The sequence below is a fragment of the Ochotona princeps genome, chromosome 31 (genome assembly GCF_030435755.1).
Source record: "Ochotona princeps isolate mOchPri1 chromosome 31, mOchPri1.hap1, whole genome shotgun sequence".
NCBI classification, from domain to species: domain Eukaryota; kingdom Metazoa; phylum Chordata; class Mammalia; order Lagomorpha; family Ochotonidae; genus Ochotona; species Ochotona princeps.
The window spans coordinates 6486745-6503522 of NC_080862.1; the positions used below are offsets into that span (position 1 = coordinate 6486745).

At 46.5% G+C, this 16778-nt stretch overlaps 1 protein-coding gene across 10 annotated transcripts in view; it reads right to left on the reverse strand.

Annotated features, from left to right (window-relative positions):
• The window catches only part of TLE1 (TLE family member 1, transcriptional corepressor), an 80487-nt gene that overhangs the window by 25244 nt on the left and 38465 nt on the right, over positions 1–16778 (reverse strand). For 6 of the 10 annotated variants that reach the window (XM_004591797.4, XM_058657343.1, XM_058657339.1 and 3 more), the window contains exons 7-9: positions 16101–16305; positions 15339–15355; positions 154–270 (exon numbers count right to left, since the gene is read on the reverse strand). In XM_004591797.4, coding sequence (XP_004591854.1) covers positions 154–270; positions 15339–15355; positions 16101–16305 — 339 coding nt within the window. The remainder of the gene's footprint in view (positions 1–153; positions 271–15338; positions 15356–16100; positions 16306–16778) is intronic. The other 4 variants (XM_058657344.1, XM_012928866.3, XM_058657341.1 and 1 more) reach the window with 1 other exon arrangement.

Consider the following 16778-nt stretch of genomic DNA (forward strand, 5'->3'; position numbering starts at 1 on the left):
TAGAAGGCCCAGGAGAACCATTAACTGAAGAGTTAGACCTGCCCTCTGGAATGTACTGGGGCGATGTGAAATTATCATGGAGATCTTAGTGAACACTTGGACAAGGTGAGCTGTAGGCAAACAACGTCTGTTTTAGGCCCTTTATTTACTTACATAGTGGCTGGAGTCCTTATCATCCACCTTCCTTTTTTTGATGTCATTGGCAAATTCAGGCCCATTTCTGCGTTTATCTGAGCCTCTTAGACTGTCTGGGACCAAGAGGGAATTACTCTGCAAGACAAAAAATTTAATCAGATTTCTTCCCTGGGCCTCTTTGTTCACAGAAAAACCCAACCTGGATAGGAGTACTGTTTCAGTCTTTCATTCCACTGGGTTCATCTCAGCTAAAGGCTTGGATGGCAAATGTTCATAGTTCTTCACACACTTAAAAGAGAGACCCGCTTTTGCTATCAAACCATCCAAAACCTGATGGGGGGCTTTGAATTCTACTTGCTTCTGCCTTATTTACCACTGGAAGAATAGGAACCTACTGTGTCTACACGGGTGTGCTTTTACTCTGTCCCCCCAGCAACTTCCTGATCAACAATGTAGACTGCAGAACCAATGGGAACTCAAAAACACACACAGGCGGGGGCTGGCATGCCAGCACAGCGCAGGAGTAACTCCAACCGCAAGCAGTGGCATCCCATGTGGGCACCAGCTCATGTCTCAGCTGTCCACTTCCAATCCAGCTCCCTGCAAATGGCCTGGGAAAGCAGCAGGGGAGGGCCCTAGGTCTTGGGCCCCTGCATTCACTTGGCAGGCCAGGAAGACACTCCTGGCTCCCAGCTTTGGATCAGCTCAGGTCTGGCCGTTACAGTGATTTAGGGAGTAAACCAACAGATGGAAAACCTCTCTGTGTATGTTTGTGTGTCTCTGCTCTCTGTAAAAATCTGCCTTTTAAAACAACAATAAATAAACCCTTAAAACACACACACACACACACACACACACACACAGGAAAAAGGTAGGATTAGCAGCATGGTTTCCTAAAGGGCAAATCACACTTTTTCCACGGCAACAATAAAGGAGGCTCTTTTGAATTCCTTTAATTTATTGTTGAAAATAAGATTGGGTGTTCCTTGCCAAAAGCACTGAAATTTAAGAGCCAAAGTGGGAATTTCAGCCAGAGAATCTTCATCTGCCAGGCCAGCTCCCACACACAAAAGCCAAGAACAAGGACTAATCTTTTCCTCTAACTACACAGGATACTTTCATTCGCATATGCCTAGTACAAACTGCTGACCCAAAGAAAACAGGCATTTTAGATATTTGGGGGTCACATGACACGATCTGACATCCCTTCAATTCCCATCTCCCCTTGGGCTAAGGCATCAGAACATGTTACAATGAGTTCTTTTAAGTGCAGGATTAGCATATGCAAGGGGGCAATTTGTTCAGTGATGTGTTACAGCCTTGAACAATGCTGAATGAGCTGTGTGAAATCCTCCTTTCACAAAACTCAGATAACCCCCATTTCTAAGAGACTTTGAGAACCAAGAGGGGGGTGGTAAAACCCACAGACAATTAAGCTAACTTTCTCTGCCACAATTCACAGAAGCAGTTGGGGCAAACCTCTAAGTTAGATCACTCAGGATGCCATTTGAATGCACCAGGAGCCAGTGTTTCGCCATATACTTTTTCAAGGCCCTGAGTTTTCATTCCTCACACGGGGCGTATTCCCAGCTCAACTCCCAGCATGAGGAAATCAAAACTGGGGACCAGGGGACAAGCAGGGCCTCTTGGCCCACGGCAGGAGCTGGCTCGAAAGTGAACTGAGCTCTTTTCTTCATGACTGTTCAAGCTACACAAATGCCAGGAGGCTTAGATAAAAGGTGGGGGGGACCCAGGCAATTCGATACAGAGAAGCTCAAAATAATCATAACCACACTGTTCGGAGCTGAAAAAGCGAGATGGCTGGATCCCAGAACTAATGACTTTGACAAATGCCTGTTAAAAACCAACCCTTCCAAGCCAGACCCTGTGCCCTAACGAAGGGTGGGAGGGAAGGAACAGAACCATGCCTGCCTGCAAAGTGCCACCAGCCAGCGCTCTCACAGCTGAGCTGCGCCAGGGAACAGCAATTTGCTCACATAGGTAAGCGGTGTTTAAATACACTTGTCTCTGCTCTGTATTATTTTATCCCTAGGTTGCCTCCTCTATTCTGCACAGGTGCACCAAGGACTGAATCTTCGACTTTACATCTTCTGCAAGCGTCCAGCAGCCAGCACTTGGCCAGGGGCTGAGCCTGCGGATGATTTGAGAGTTAGTGTTGTTGTGCCCAGATTTTTGAGATCCCCAGAAAATCATCAGGAGTCTGAAGTCAATGCAAACGCATAAAGGTGGTTTATTCAGACTAGGGTCCCAGCCTCCACCCCAACCGAAGCTAAGGCGGAAGGGACAAAGAAGGGCCAGAAAAAAAAAAAGGCTGAGGTTCAACAGCACAGGGTTTTTATACATTTCAGGCCAATTCCACACATGCATACAGTCATGACTGGTCAGTTTACCAACAGTTAACATAACTTTTAAAAAGAGCAAGTTAGCAGGCTTCTATTGATGGGTTTGAAGCAAGCAACTTTCAAAAAGTACGAACTGAGGAGTGCTCTGCCTACATGACCTGCCAGGTGTCCTTGCCGGGTGTCACAGAAACTGGAGTGCACACAGCCCCCAGCCGAGCAAGTAAGGCAGAAATCACAAAAGCAGAAAACACTTGGGAGCTTCAGTGTGTAGAACCCACCTTCACACTCCTCCTGCCGTGATCAGCACTGGGTTTCCAAACCACTCAGTTGTTCCAAGTCAGCTTTCTAATGCCTTTTTTTTCCTCTTTATAAATGATGTCAAGGGAGTACTGTGAATGTTAAAGTCAAGTGCACTCCTGCTAGCAACAGTCGCATTTCTGTAGCCAGCCATTTCTGCTTTGCAGCCTCTGCTCCTCTGCTAGAAGTTACTGCTGTAATTCCTACTTGAGCAGATTCAATGACGCCTGTAATCTGAATAGGTTTTTGAAAAGCTTGGAAACTTCCTCTAAATTTAGATCAGGCTGGGAACTGGCACCCCCTGCTTATCTGAAAATCGGCCCCATCCACCTGGCAGACTTCAACAAGTTATGAAACATGATGTCTCAAGCCTTTGATGCCATGAAGAATGTGAGCTACATTCCTCTCGCGGGGAAGAGCTACAGGGGGCCCAGGAGATGCTGGCTTGCTGCTGCTACTGGATGCCTGGCCACAGAAAGGTTCCAACCAGAAATAAACCACTTCCTTTGACCCCTGTTCCCAGGAACCTAGCTTCTGCACCTGTCCCATCGACAGGGCGTTCACTGTTGCCTTTCATCTCAAGTCACAGCTCCACCAAATGAGCCTCACTGCACACTGTAGCCTTGGGCCAAAAAAAAAAGAAAACCCTACCGTGGGGACCCTTAACTTTGTGGTTCCCTCATTTGTCCTCCAGAAACCCAACAATGATGTCACTGGTGTCTCGAGAGACCCAATGATGGACATTTTCCTTACGCTCTACTGATTCCTCCTTCTTGTGGCCCACGGTTGAAAACAAGGCTGCTTGAAAGTTAGGGAAAAACTGAACTGAAAGTTTATTTTGTCACAAAAGTTTCTGAAATCCATGCACAGTAAGGGTCATCCCGAAGCGCATGGAAAATGAGCTATTGGGGGAAAAAAAAAACTGAAGGGATTTCAAATACTTTTCATAGCAAAATAAACTTCACTCCATTTTCTCACACAAACTCAAAACACCTTCATGCACTTGTGTGGATGCTGGTCGTGATGGGTCACTACTCCCAGGTACTGACAGGAATATCCTTTTGCTTTCTCAAAATGTAGGATTCTGTGTTATGAGTACAAACGTAAGAAGACAGCATTTACAGAAGAATGCAAGGCAGGGGGCTTGGCTTGAAGCCATTCACAAAGTCAGCCAGGCTCTCCAACCACAAGAAAATCAGATTCACAAGGTGAGAAGACAGAGTACCCCTGACCATTTTCATGGTGCATTGCTCTCCCATCCCGCTGGGTGACCCGGAGGGCTCTACCTGGGGACCAGGCAGGATTGTCTAATGTCGTGGAGCCCTGTCTACCACCTGCACAGTTCTAGTGTCCAAAAGATGCCTACCTTCCAGAAGAATGAGTTTCAAACACTTTCTATGTGCTCACTTAAACTCTCTATCAGCCTTTTAGACTGCTGCACCCAACATTTGTTCTAAGGAGACACAATAGTGCCTGACGCATCTTCTCTCCTCCTCCTTTCTAACCAAGTCACACAGAGTTCCTGGATTAACGCAGCTGTATGCCTACTGTCCCAAGAGCGCGAAGGTATCATTTTCTTAAATAAAACAGATATTTGGGGATGGGTATTTGGCCTGTGAAGATGCCTGTCCCTATACTTACGGCACCTGGCTCTGACATCCGGTTTGGCCCCTGATCCAAGTTATCCTGCTAATGCAGGTGCTGGGAAGCATCAGTGCTGGCTGGCGTGATCAGGATCTTGCCACTCACTTGGGAGATGTGGATTCAGTTCCTGTCTCCCAGTCTGGCCTGGTACAGGGTCAAAGTTCATTTGGGGAGTTCATTCAGATGGGAATTCTTCCTCGGCCTCAAAACAAAGAATGAACATTTCATAACCTCTCTTTAAAAACACCAGCGAATGACCTTGGCGTTTTTTTGATATTTATTTCTTCAACTGGAAGGCACAGAGACAAAAAAAGCTTTCCTAACCTCTAGTTAATTCCCCCAGATGCCACAACAGCTAAACTCAAGCCAGGGGCCTGACACTCCATCCTTGTCTCCCACAAAGACGCCAGGGACGCACCTGGGCCATCATCCAGTTCCCAGGGGCGTCAGCAAGGAGCTGGATTGGAAACGGAGCAGCTAGGACAGAACTGAGCACACCCATGTGGGATTCACGCATGCCCAGGAGCGGCTTAACCAGCTGCAGCGCAATGCCTACCGAGACCGCTTCCACTTTTATTGACATGAATGCAGAATAGTCTCAAATTCCTGCTTTTCCACTCATGAATGCTCCGTGCAAAATCCAAGACTAAGCCCTGAAAAAGTCAAGACCTCAGCAGAGGGCAAGCCACCTGTGTTATGTGCTGCCCATCACCGCAGGCCGTCATCACACACACACACACACACAGTCCATCACTGCAGGCCGTCATTACACACACACACATACGTCTTCCCAGAGCCCGTTTCAACCTACCAAGCGGCATTCATCAAGTAGAATTCATTGTTTCAAATATGTATTTGCTAAATACATATTTAACTACGGACCAGTTTCGGACCAACATGGGAACCAGTGTTACCACCCTGACTTGTAGCTTCTGATTCTAGCCCGGAAGATCAAGGTGTTTTTATTTCACCTTGCAGCTGGTAAAATTAAGCATCTGCCAGGAATTTCTAGACATGACAAACAGTGGGCAGACGTCCATTACAAATGTCCTGAGGCCTGGGATTTCCAAACTGTGTACAGGTTCCTTTCTTCCGAAATTTTGTTCAGAAATAAAATCATCTTATTTACCTTCTGTCCTCTACAGGAATTCAAACTAGGAGTCATGCAGCCAAACGGAAATTCTAAAACCATCATGAGTTTTCTGCACCTTACGTGGAGCCAAGGAAAGTGATGAAGAGACAGGCGTAACTCACAACAGAAAATGGACACCCTAGGATGCGAAATACATTGGAATTGTTGCATTTTTATTTTTTTCCTTTTATGGATCATGTTGTTCATGTCAACCTGTGTCAAAAGTTTGGCACAGTTGGCATAACATTCCCTCCATATTTTTAAGTGGAAACTATACAACATAGCTAGGCAAGCAGGGCCTTCCCCATCTCTGGCAACACTGGAACTCCTGAACACCAGTAAGAACACCATTGTCGCTATCAACAGGCATCCACATATAGGGAATGCAAAAAGGCTTATGGAAAAATGGAATAAAAGACATATTTATCTTGGTACCAAAAAAAATGTCTGGAATCTATGCATGGCTTTTATGTGACACATATTTTCCGTGATATTTTTTTAAAGACCTCATGTTGCATGGATTTCAAATTATTTTTGTACCAGAATAGACTTGACTTCTCATTCCATTTTCCATGGACTTTTTTTGGAGACACCTTCACCCCACGCTTCCTCAGGGTCTTGTCTGTCCACACTAGCACTGATGACCAAACAGAATGGCTGACAAGCAGCAGAAGCACATGCTGGGAGTAAAACTGACAGACCTCCCCCAGAGCATCCTGGGAGTGGATCCCCTCCCCAGTCAGATCCAGAGGACACTTTGGAAAAGATGGGAACCATGTGTTATGCAACACAGAACATTTCCCTGCTGCTGAAGAACGGTTAACTAGGTAATTGCCAAAAATGTCGGAACTAGTGGGGTGTTAGTTAAGGATACACTGTGGCCTTAATCTAAACAAAAATAAACATCCGAACACACATTTGAAATGATGCCGTCATTTAAGAACTTAAGGGTACCGGAGAAGCACCTCTAAACCAACCTCAGAGCTTCCCGCAGTGCCCAAAGGAAACATTCCGGTCTGGACTACCGGAACCTCTTTCCTCCCCATTGCGGACCAGGATGTGTCTTTCCTGAACAGGTAGGTACTTGAGACTGAGAAAGCAAAGCTCTACCTGCTTCCAAAAGCTCTTGCTCCAAGAACCTGTTCTATTTATATCCTTGATCACACCCTTTCCTCAGAAATTAATAAAATACATTTACATGGTTCAACACAAATGGTAATCTGATATCAATAGGATTCAAAATTTTTTTTAAAAATGCAACAAAAGCTTAAATTTTTTCTCTGAAATCCCTTGTGCAGAAAAGGGAAAGAGAAGCAACAGATTTCATAGGGCTATTTACAGATCTGAAACTAACAAAGTGCTCCTGTTTGAAATATTCAAAAGTATTCTCGGGGTTGATATGATGGCTCAGTTGGCTGATCCTCTGCCCATAAGTGCTGGCATCCCATGAGTGATGGTTTGTGTCCCGGCTGCTCCACTTCCCATCTAGCCCCCTGCTTGTGGTCTGAGAAAGCATCAGGAACGAACCGGGGCCTTGAGACCCTGCACCAATGTGGGAGACCTAGAAGGAATTCCTGTCTCCTGGCTTCACATCAGTTCAGCTCTGGCCGTTGCAGCCGCACGATTGGTAAATCACTGGATGGAGGATCTTTTGGTCTCTCCCCTTGGAAGATCTGCTTTTGCAATAAAAATAAAATAAATCTTTGAAAAAAACCATAATATTCTGAAGGGGCTGGTATCGTGGCATGGGAGGCTAGGCTTGCAACACTGGTGCCCCAGTATGGAGTGCTGGATTGAGTCCCAGTAAATCCATTTCCAATCCGCCTTCCTGTTACTGTGCATGGTGAGGCAGAACTCTACCTGTCTTTAGTAACTGAACAGTATGAGATGCTGGCGCCTACTGAGACACTTTGGAAAGTGACTCAAGGCAGCGAGTGGAAGGCGCAGCTCCAAGCACCAGTTCTAGAAGCCTGTGCATGTCTTAGAGACACCCCACAGCAGTGCTTCTTACAAGCCGAAAAACCACCAGCAGCAAACCGGAAAGGAATCCCCACTCCCGGCTACAGGCAAAGAGGAGACAGGCTTCCCTAATGTGAAAATAATGTGCATTCTTCAGATGCATTTCCTTAGCTGCCACGCCGATTCCCCTTGGGACCTTTCTCCTCCCTGCAGGAAAAGTGTTTGTGTCAGAGCTACAGACTGGAAGCTCACGACACCTCATTTATCCTCCGTTACGCCAAGGCAGTGGGAACCTAATTTGCTAGAACACTCCACACTGACAATTAACTTCTCAGTGAACATTAAAACAATTAGGTAATGACGTACCCCGTCACATCTGTGTGCCTCCTCCATCGACACCTGGTACCAATTAAACCATCACCCGGCACGCTGTACTTTTTTGCTGCAATCTGATTGGTCGTTCCCACAAGGCTGTCCAACATCTCGACAAATCCCTTTTTAGCTCATGGAACTTACGGGATTGCCACTGGTCAACCAACGAAGAGCGGAAACAGGTTCATGGGACAACCACGTCCCATCTAGGAGCCATGACTAGGCTGTCGGTTCACAGGCACCTGTTCTCCTTCATAGTTTAAATGTAAAACACAGCAAAGAGTCAACATGTTCTCACACTGTGACCCAGGAACCGGGCACTGCAGAATGCAGATGGGCGATTCAGTCAAGAGGACGTGCAAATACAGAGGCTGCATGGAGTAGTAAGCTATCTGCCACTTTTGGCATCACTCTTTATTCCCGGCCTGCCTTTCAATCTTCCTTCTCTAGATAAAGAACAAAATAACAAAAATAAACTCTGAAGCAAACAGTAATATGACTACTTTAAAAGAATGTTTCAGGACCAAGTGTGCTAGCCTAGTGGCTAAAGTCCTTGCCTTGCATGAGCTGGGATCCCATATGAGTGCCAGTTCATGTTCTGCCTGCTCCACTTCCCTTCCAGCTCCCTGCTTTGTGGCCTGGGAAAGCAGTCAAGGATGGCACACTGCCTTGGGATAATGCACCTGGGTGGGAGACCTGGAAGAAGCTCCTGGCTTCGGATTGGCTCAGCTCCAGCCGTTATAGCCACTTGGGAAGTGAACCAGTGGACGGAAGAGCTTTCTCTTTCTCCTCTCTGTAAATCTGCCTTTCCAATAAAAAAAATGGAATAAATAAAAATCTTAAAAAGATAAGAATGTTTCAATGACTTTATGATACTATCCTTTTGCAACTCAAAACTGGCCATAGCAAAAATCACATTGGTGCGTCGAACAAGCAGGTTGCATAGGAGTTACTTTTGTGCCTCAACTTCTCCAGTTCCCGATGAGACACTTTGCAATGCTAACGCAAGAGCCAACTACTGGGCCAGGACCTCAGTGTGAGCTGTTGAGCTTACATGCACAGCTTATCATCCCAAAGACACACACTCAGATGCCTAGTTGCATTCCAGCAAGGGAAAGTCAGAAATGATGATGGTGTCGATAGGGAAGAGTAATATTGCTCCAGATTGTAGTACTTGTACAGGGTTTGAATTAAAGAATATCATCTTAACTCCACAAAAGTATTTTGGTGGGGGGAGGAAAGCAGTCATTTCTACACTGCAGTCACCCTGAGAAAGAACTTGAAAGCGTCTCTGTGTTGCAGCCGGCCGCAGTGCCCACGCAGGGAGGGAGGCAGTGCAGCCACTGCAGCAGACACGTCCACCTGGCACAGAGCACTCGACAATGCCAACACCACGGGCTTTTGCCTTTCTTTGGGGCTGCGCACAAGGGCAGGGACACCAGCTTTCTCAACAGCGCCCTTTTCAGATTCCAGGCTCCAATTCCGCCAGGAGGAGGGTCGGCTGGAGAGATTGCTTAGGAAAACCGCAGTGTGTTCTTCAGCATTGTCAATAAACTGAAATCTTACGTGACTCATTGGCTTCTGAGTCTTTATTTCCGGGCAATCTTTTGACATATCAGGCCAAGTCAAACTCACAAATACGTGAGCTCCTCCCGGTGCTGGTTCACGAGTGATCAGAGTGAGGGAGCGGCTGGCAGCAGTGTCAGGGCCCTGATGCCCTGGAACCCATCAGGAGCACGAGGCCCCTCATCCGAAAGCCCCTCCTACAATCCGTGTTGGCAAACGGGAGGGGAAACCTTGAGGAACTGCATTTCCGGTCTTGCGACTCCGTGAGGACAGAAAGTACCTGCTTCGTCTAGTACCTCCCCCCTCTAAAGTCTCCTCAGTTTCTCCCGAGGACACCAGCATTGCCATCGGCATTTATGGAGGCCAGGCAAGTACAAAAGGATGAGAAAGGTTGCCTAGTACAGGCAGTATCCCATTCAGGTTTGCCTTTATCAAAAAATCCATGTTCTTTCTCCATCTCCCCAACTCACTGCCTCGAGTACTGCCACAGGCCCGGAAGTCCACAGGGAGGGAATGTGGAAAGTTATCATCCTATTCAGAAAAGGTTCAACAGAACTCCACAAAAGCAAGCCTCATATCTTAACTGGTTTTGCCCTCTATAACATTTAGCCTTATTTTGAGAAAGAGTGACGGATTGGGCTCTAACTGTGCCAATTAATAGTCAGGCACAGCTTAAGAAGAAAAACAAGAAACCAACCACCAAAGTGACCGCTGGCACAAGTCCCTTTAAGTCAATTTTAACTGCTGCGTCTTGATCGTCTATAGGACTGATCATGAAGTTATACACAGTCCCTCAGACATGATCTCAACTTCAATTTCTATTAAGTAAGTGCGACAAACCAGAGGGACCGGCCTCCTGGCCTGTGCTGTCTCATCAATGAAATGACAGTGTGGCACATGGAGCTGCTGTCTTTTCTGGAACAGGAACCCTTTTGGGGTGTCTGAGGAGTGAAGCCCTCTTCGGAATCAGAGGAGCACAGACCACAACACTCCCCATACACCTGCAGGGCCCGCCATGAACTCCAGGTCCACACAACCCTCTGCTCTGGAGCCTCTCTCCTTTTCAGGCTTTTCCATTCAAGAAGTACTGAGCTGCAACATGAAAAGCAACAGCCGCAGAACAGTAGCAAGCACACACAACACTTGACAGTGTTCAACCCTTTTGGTGAAATGAACTCCGGTAGTGAAACGCATTCTGGGATTTTATTTTTTTAAAAGCCAAACAACTCTTACGCCAATTCTCTAATTCCAAGCCTTTGAAGTAGGAGTATTTAAATAGTCCCTTCAGCTAAATGGTAATGTATATTTAATCTGATGGAACATCTAGTTTGTATTACTATTAAATGCTCCTGAAAAAAATGACTTTTCAACAGGTTCATTTGCTCAATAGCTGGCCTTTCTAGAGCCAGGCATTTACAAAAAGTTGACTACATACATAAATAGATGAAATGTGTTTCCTTTATTAAAAAAATCCAAAAAACCAAAAAGGTCTGGAGAATCAGAAACAGCCAAATTTTAATTTAAGAATAACAGCTGTCTTACCTCCGCCCAATCAGGGACAGGATTCTGGCACAGCTTAGATGTCCAAATCCCATCTCAGACAGATGGGGACTCCAGGACTCCAGCTGGGCTTGCAATTCTAGCTTCCCACGAAGGGGCATCATGGGAGGCAGTGAGTCTCCTCCCACGTAGGAGAGGCAGATTTAGTTACCAATTCCTGGCTCTGCCCTGGTCCAGCCCCTGCTGTCAGCGGAAATCCCCAAGATGGGTAACTGGAGGATAGAGGATTGCTCTCTGCCATTCAAATACATGAAATGTATATATATACAAGAAACTGTTTTTAACATTCCAACAAACAAAAACCCTCTAAAACATAACTAGCTTTATCATCCGTCCATTTTAGAAGTAATAAATTTTGGTGCTGTTAATATTTTCATTTTATTAAGGGAGCCATTTATTTTCCTTATCACAAAAACTTTATAAACGAGCACATGGAGTTATTTGGTTATTACGTATAAACACAAACTACCTGCCAACCAGTTCTAGGCTGACAGACAAAAAACCCACACACGCCCCACATTCTCGCTCGGATTTTTGTTCTTGAAGTAGATGTTTAATATAAAAAGCAGGAAGAAAGAAACCCTAGAGCCTTGATCATCTTGGTGGCCAAGGTTTGGAACTTGCTCCTCGGACGCCTTCAAGAGTCCCAGACAGGTGCAATCTGCTGGTAGGTTTTCCTTCTCAAATCCAATCCAAACTGCGCACAACAGAATGAACGGACTTATTTCAATCCAGCTATCCTACTCGAAGCTAGTCATTACAGATGTGCAAATGTGCGAAGCAATGCTGCTCTATTTATGTCAACACAAATGAAGCATCTCTTGTTTCGTTTTTAAATGAGTCTTTAAAAAAACCCAGATATTTATTTTGATTGGAAAGGCAGATTTACAGAAGAGAAGGGAAGACAGACCTTCTGTCCACTGATTCACTCCCCAAATGGCCCCCCGTATGATGGCTGGAGCTGAGTTGAGCTGAAGCCAGGACCTTCTTCTGGGTCTCCCACATGGGTGCAGGATCCCACAGCTCTGGGCCATCCTCTATTGCTTTCCCAGGCCACAAGCAGGGAGCTAGCTGGATGGGAAACAGCGCCTCGGGGACAGGAACCGGCCCCCAGATGGGTCCCAGCATGGGCAAGGTGAGGACTTCAGCCACTAGGCTACTATACCAGGGCCTATGAGTTTTACTTCTTATCCAGTAATTATAGAAACAAAAAGTTCTTCAGGGTTCTCAAACATTTTTATTCCAACGTAGAAAGATTCTGTAGATGTAATACCTGAAAGCTGACTGGCTTTTCAGTAACTGCTGTAAGCCTCATGGAGTGGGGTAAACACACACACACACACACACACACACACACACACACAGAGTAGAGTGACTGACAGACCTCTCCGGCCTACCTGAATCATCTGATTCAACAGGTGAGCGCTGTGGTGGCAGAAGCACTAGTCACACATGCCACCCTGCAGCCACTGCTTCCCTCAGACTGGATTCTACACAGAGTTTGAGAAGTTACCTAATTTTATATAACGGCAACAAAGTCGCACGCATGTGGTCAGTGCACAATTTAGTTCCTCCCTACAGACTGAGTTGTCAATGTTTAGGCTCCAATTAGCTTAGTTTTCCCATTTTATATCATCATCACCCTAGAGGTCCCTGCATGAATGACGCAGGCAACACAGTCCACATACTTACTCGCTGAAAAGATCATTAGAATATGACAAAAAAAATCTGATAGGACAAAAAGGAAGCCTAGCAGGCAGTAGCAGGAGTCAACACTACCTTTTCAGACTGGTTGATGTCACACATCCATGCTTTGATTGTGAAGGTCAATGGCTGTGAACTCTAACTCGTGCACTTCAAATAATCCTTGGCTGCCTGAAACTCAAGATCTAACAGACCCAGCGTTGCAGCCCAGTGGGTTAAGATGCCACGTGTAACGTGGCCTTCACTTCTGACCAAGCTCCCTGCTAAGACACTGGAGCAAGCAGAAGATGGCCCAAGTCCCTGGGCGCCTGCCATCTACGTGGGAGCCCCAGAGGTTCCTGGCTTGAGTCAGTTGAGCCACAGGCATCAGGGAGTGAAGCACAACGAAGATGTCTTTCCCTCTAACTCTACCTTTCAAATACAGATATACACCCAACAACAAAAGCAAAAAAATTCAAGAACTATGTTTTATGTCAAGGGTATGCGACTTGGGCCCGGCGCAATAGCATAATGGTTAAGGTGTTCACCTTGAATGCACCTGGATCGCATACGGGTGCTGGTTCTAATCCCAGCAGCTCCACCTTCCATCCAGCTCCCTGCTTGTGGCTTGGGAAAACAGTCGAGGACGGCCCAAAGCCTTGGGACCCCACACCCATGTGGGAGATTCGGAAACAGGTTTCTGGCTCCTGGCTTCGGATCAGCGTGGGGCCACTTGGGGAGTGAATCATCAGATGGAAAATCTTCCTCACTGTACATCTGCCTTTCCAATAAAATAAATAAATCTTTTTAAAAAAGGGTATGCGACTTATCTGTCATTTTCTCTCTACCCCATCCTTAAACCCCAATGAACTGTTCGCTTACACTGTTGAGCCGAATGAGAAACTAAACACAAAGACATTCCGACATCACCAGAGGTCAGGCCAGACCTCCCCTTACTCACGCGCACAGGGTTTCCGAAGGGCTCGCACCAGCGTACTTCGTGCACAATGGATGCGCACACGTTGGTGAACTTTGCTAAGCATCTTGTCCTTATAATATGCATGTTGGTCTGGTTCTCGAAGAAAGGTCTTCTGACGACACAGACCTGTCCCGCATGGCCTTCCTATAGCAGCACTCATGCCTCTCCTGGTGCTTAGGGTCAGACAGTGGTACTGGGCGGGGGAGTCAATCAACCAAAAACGCAGCCTGCAGGAGATGGCCTTCCCTGCACTTTTTCCGCCACCTGCTTTTTGGTGCAGGGTTAGGCGTTTTCATTTTTTCCTAATTTGACCCCCTGCTGAAGCAGTGAAGACAGCAAAGAGGCTGAATCGCTCTAAGGAGACTGGTGTGGCCAAACAGAAAGGTCCCGTGTATCCTCCGTCAACGCCAGTTTGCTTATGTTTCTATTTAGTGTGTAAAATATTTCAAGCCCTAGATACAGTGTTACCCACCGTCCCGTCCCCCTCAGCATTTTCCCAGAGAAAAGTTTCAGTACAAGAATTTAAAAGCCAAGTTACCCCTTCTTCCAAGCACACCCTCACATCCGAACCTGCCTCAAAGGGAACTGCTAAATAACAAGGATTCCACAAGGAAGAGCCTTCCACTGAAAAAGAAGAACAAAAATCTAAATAAATGTTTCAAACTGAAAGGATTTCCGCACCTTCGTCACTAACAAAACAGTATCTGTCTGACTTAAAAGTTCAGCATCTCCTTGCTTTGGCCATATTAAATAGGTACACACACACACACACACACACACACACACACTGCTCACAATATGGTTGCTTATGCAGACAGAAACAGGCAAAAGAAAAAAAAACCCGCATTGTTCCAGTGGAGAGGGGTTAACTGTTCCCGTTTGTGCCACAGGCATTGGGAAATGCATTTTAAGACACACATCTTCCTACAGCTCCCTGGCAGAAGCACCTGCCGATGAAATGTACAGCATCTAAAGTGGTGTGACTTTGGTGGACAGAAAGATGAGCTCTTTGAGCAAACAGCCTGTCCACTGCATTTCCATTTTTAAATGCTTGCTTCTATGCCCAGTTCTGGGGTTGAAAATGAAGGTTGAGTTCAAGCTCACACTCCAGTGACAATTGTGCAGAGAAAACCAGAAATGGAAACCTAGCAACTAGGATGCACACACAGAGGATAATGAGTGGTTTAGGTACAGAGATCACACGACTAACCCACATCACAGACAGACCGTGACCCCCCCCTCCGCCCCAGCCTGGGAAACGGATTTAAGATGAAAACTTAGGATGGATGCAAGACCAACCTATTTTAAAATGCGTCTGGGGTACACCCACATCAAAGTGTGTTTCCACATGAGTCATCAGAGCAAACAGCTCTACCTTCCAACCATGCTCCTCTCATCCAACAATTCTGTTATAAACGGGGAGAGGCTGGGGAAAGGCTCGTATACGAATAGGTGGAAAGTGAGAGAATCAGCTAGGTAATACAGACATACACAGGCAGCATCTCCGTGTCTGTGTGAGCTTCTGCATAAAGAGACATGGCCTGGGGAAGCAGACCTGGCAGGGAAATCTGTGTGTGTGTGTGTGTGTGTGTGTGTGTGTGTGTGAATGTGAACATGTTTAATACGCGGCAAGCGTTCGAGTACTTACTGTGCCTGGCTCTCTGTCTGCTCCCGAGGTTACCAAGAAACGCACAGACATGCCCGTTCAGACACAGAAGCAAGAACAGAAATAAAAAAAAGGGGGGGAATAATTAGAACACAAGCCCCAAACAGTTTTAAAAATGGCTTTTATTTATATAAGTCATTGCACATTCCTAATACAGTGATTTCCTGAAAATTACAGTATTTTGTAAACATAAGATTTACAGTTTAACCATACACAAAGCCTATTTTTTTTATTTCTTGACAGAATAAATTACTTTTCTTCAAAAAATTAGTCAAGTGCAATTTTGCCCAATATTTAATGCATACTAGAATTAAAGCCTATGGGACTAAGTGGTAACAGATGCAATTATCAAACCTTTCATTTGAACACATTCACTTTCAAATTTAACTTCTTATTGTGCCCCATTGATCAACATTACTCTCTTTGAAAATTACCCAATTAGGCAGTTAACAGTTTTCCATAATACGGGTACAGGCCACTGGCATGAACTAGGCAGTTGCCAAGCTGTCAAGATGCCTGCACCTAACGAGAATGGGAAATCTACAAATGCCCACGGCCAAGCCCGCAAGCTTTCCAGGGTGGGCCGTGTCTCCATGAGCAGCTCTGCGACACGTCCTCTTATCTCATTGCTCTTGGGGTAGGATGGTGGGGGGTGGGGGGAGCTGGCTTTAGCGATGCGCTCAACTTTGCCGCACGGTATGAGTATGAGGACTAGGTCCTAATCTGGCTTGCCCGGCCTCTCACCTCTGTGGTGCTCTGCCTCGTGGTGCTTCTTGTCATCTTTGATTGCCAAGTGAGACTGCCCACTCAGAGCACTCGACAGCGCGAGGAGGCCGGCGCTGCCCCCGAGGGGCGGGATTCCAGGAGGCTGCAGTCCCGAAGGGTGAGGTGTTAGAGGCACTGGGGGCCCGTGGCCATGAGAAAGATGCTGAGCTTGCAACTGCTGCTGCTGTTGATGGCAGGGGGTGGGGCAAGAGGGGAGGGAGGGAAGCGTGGCAGAGACAGCATCAGGGGACAGTGGGTGTGAGCACAGTGGCACAAGGGCAGACACACACGGACAAGAGGGGGGGAGGCAGAGACAGTGGGAGGAAAAGGGAAAAATGTGATTAATTCTTACAGTTCACCAAAAGTTTCACCTCCTCAAGTACCACCCTCACCTTCCCATACAGTAACACATCACTTTCTAGCGTAACAAATCCCTTGGCAGTGGCGCTACTGGTCCTTAAGCAAAGTCTATCAATCAGCACGCTGGACAGGGCTCCGTGCAGGGATCAAGGCGAAGAGACCACAGACTCTAAAGTGCCAGAGTTGCAAAGACCATAATGTCCCCTAGACTCTGTGCCAGACCACATCCTGGCACTGACTGACTACAGCAGTGGGATGAAGCAAACCTAACCCCTTGGTGTGTCTCAGAGATATCAC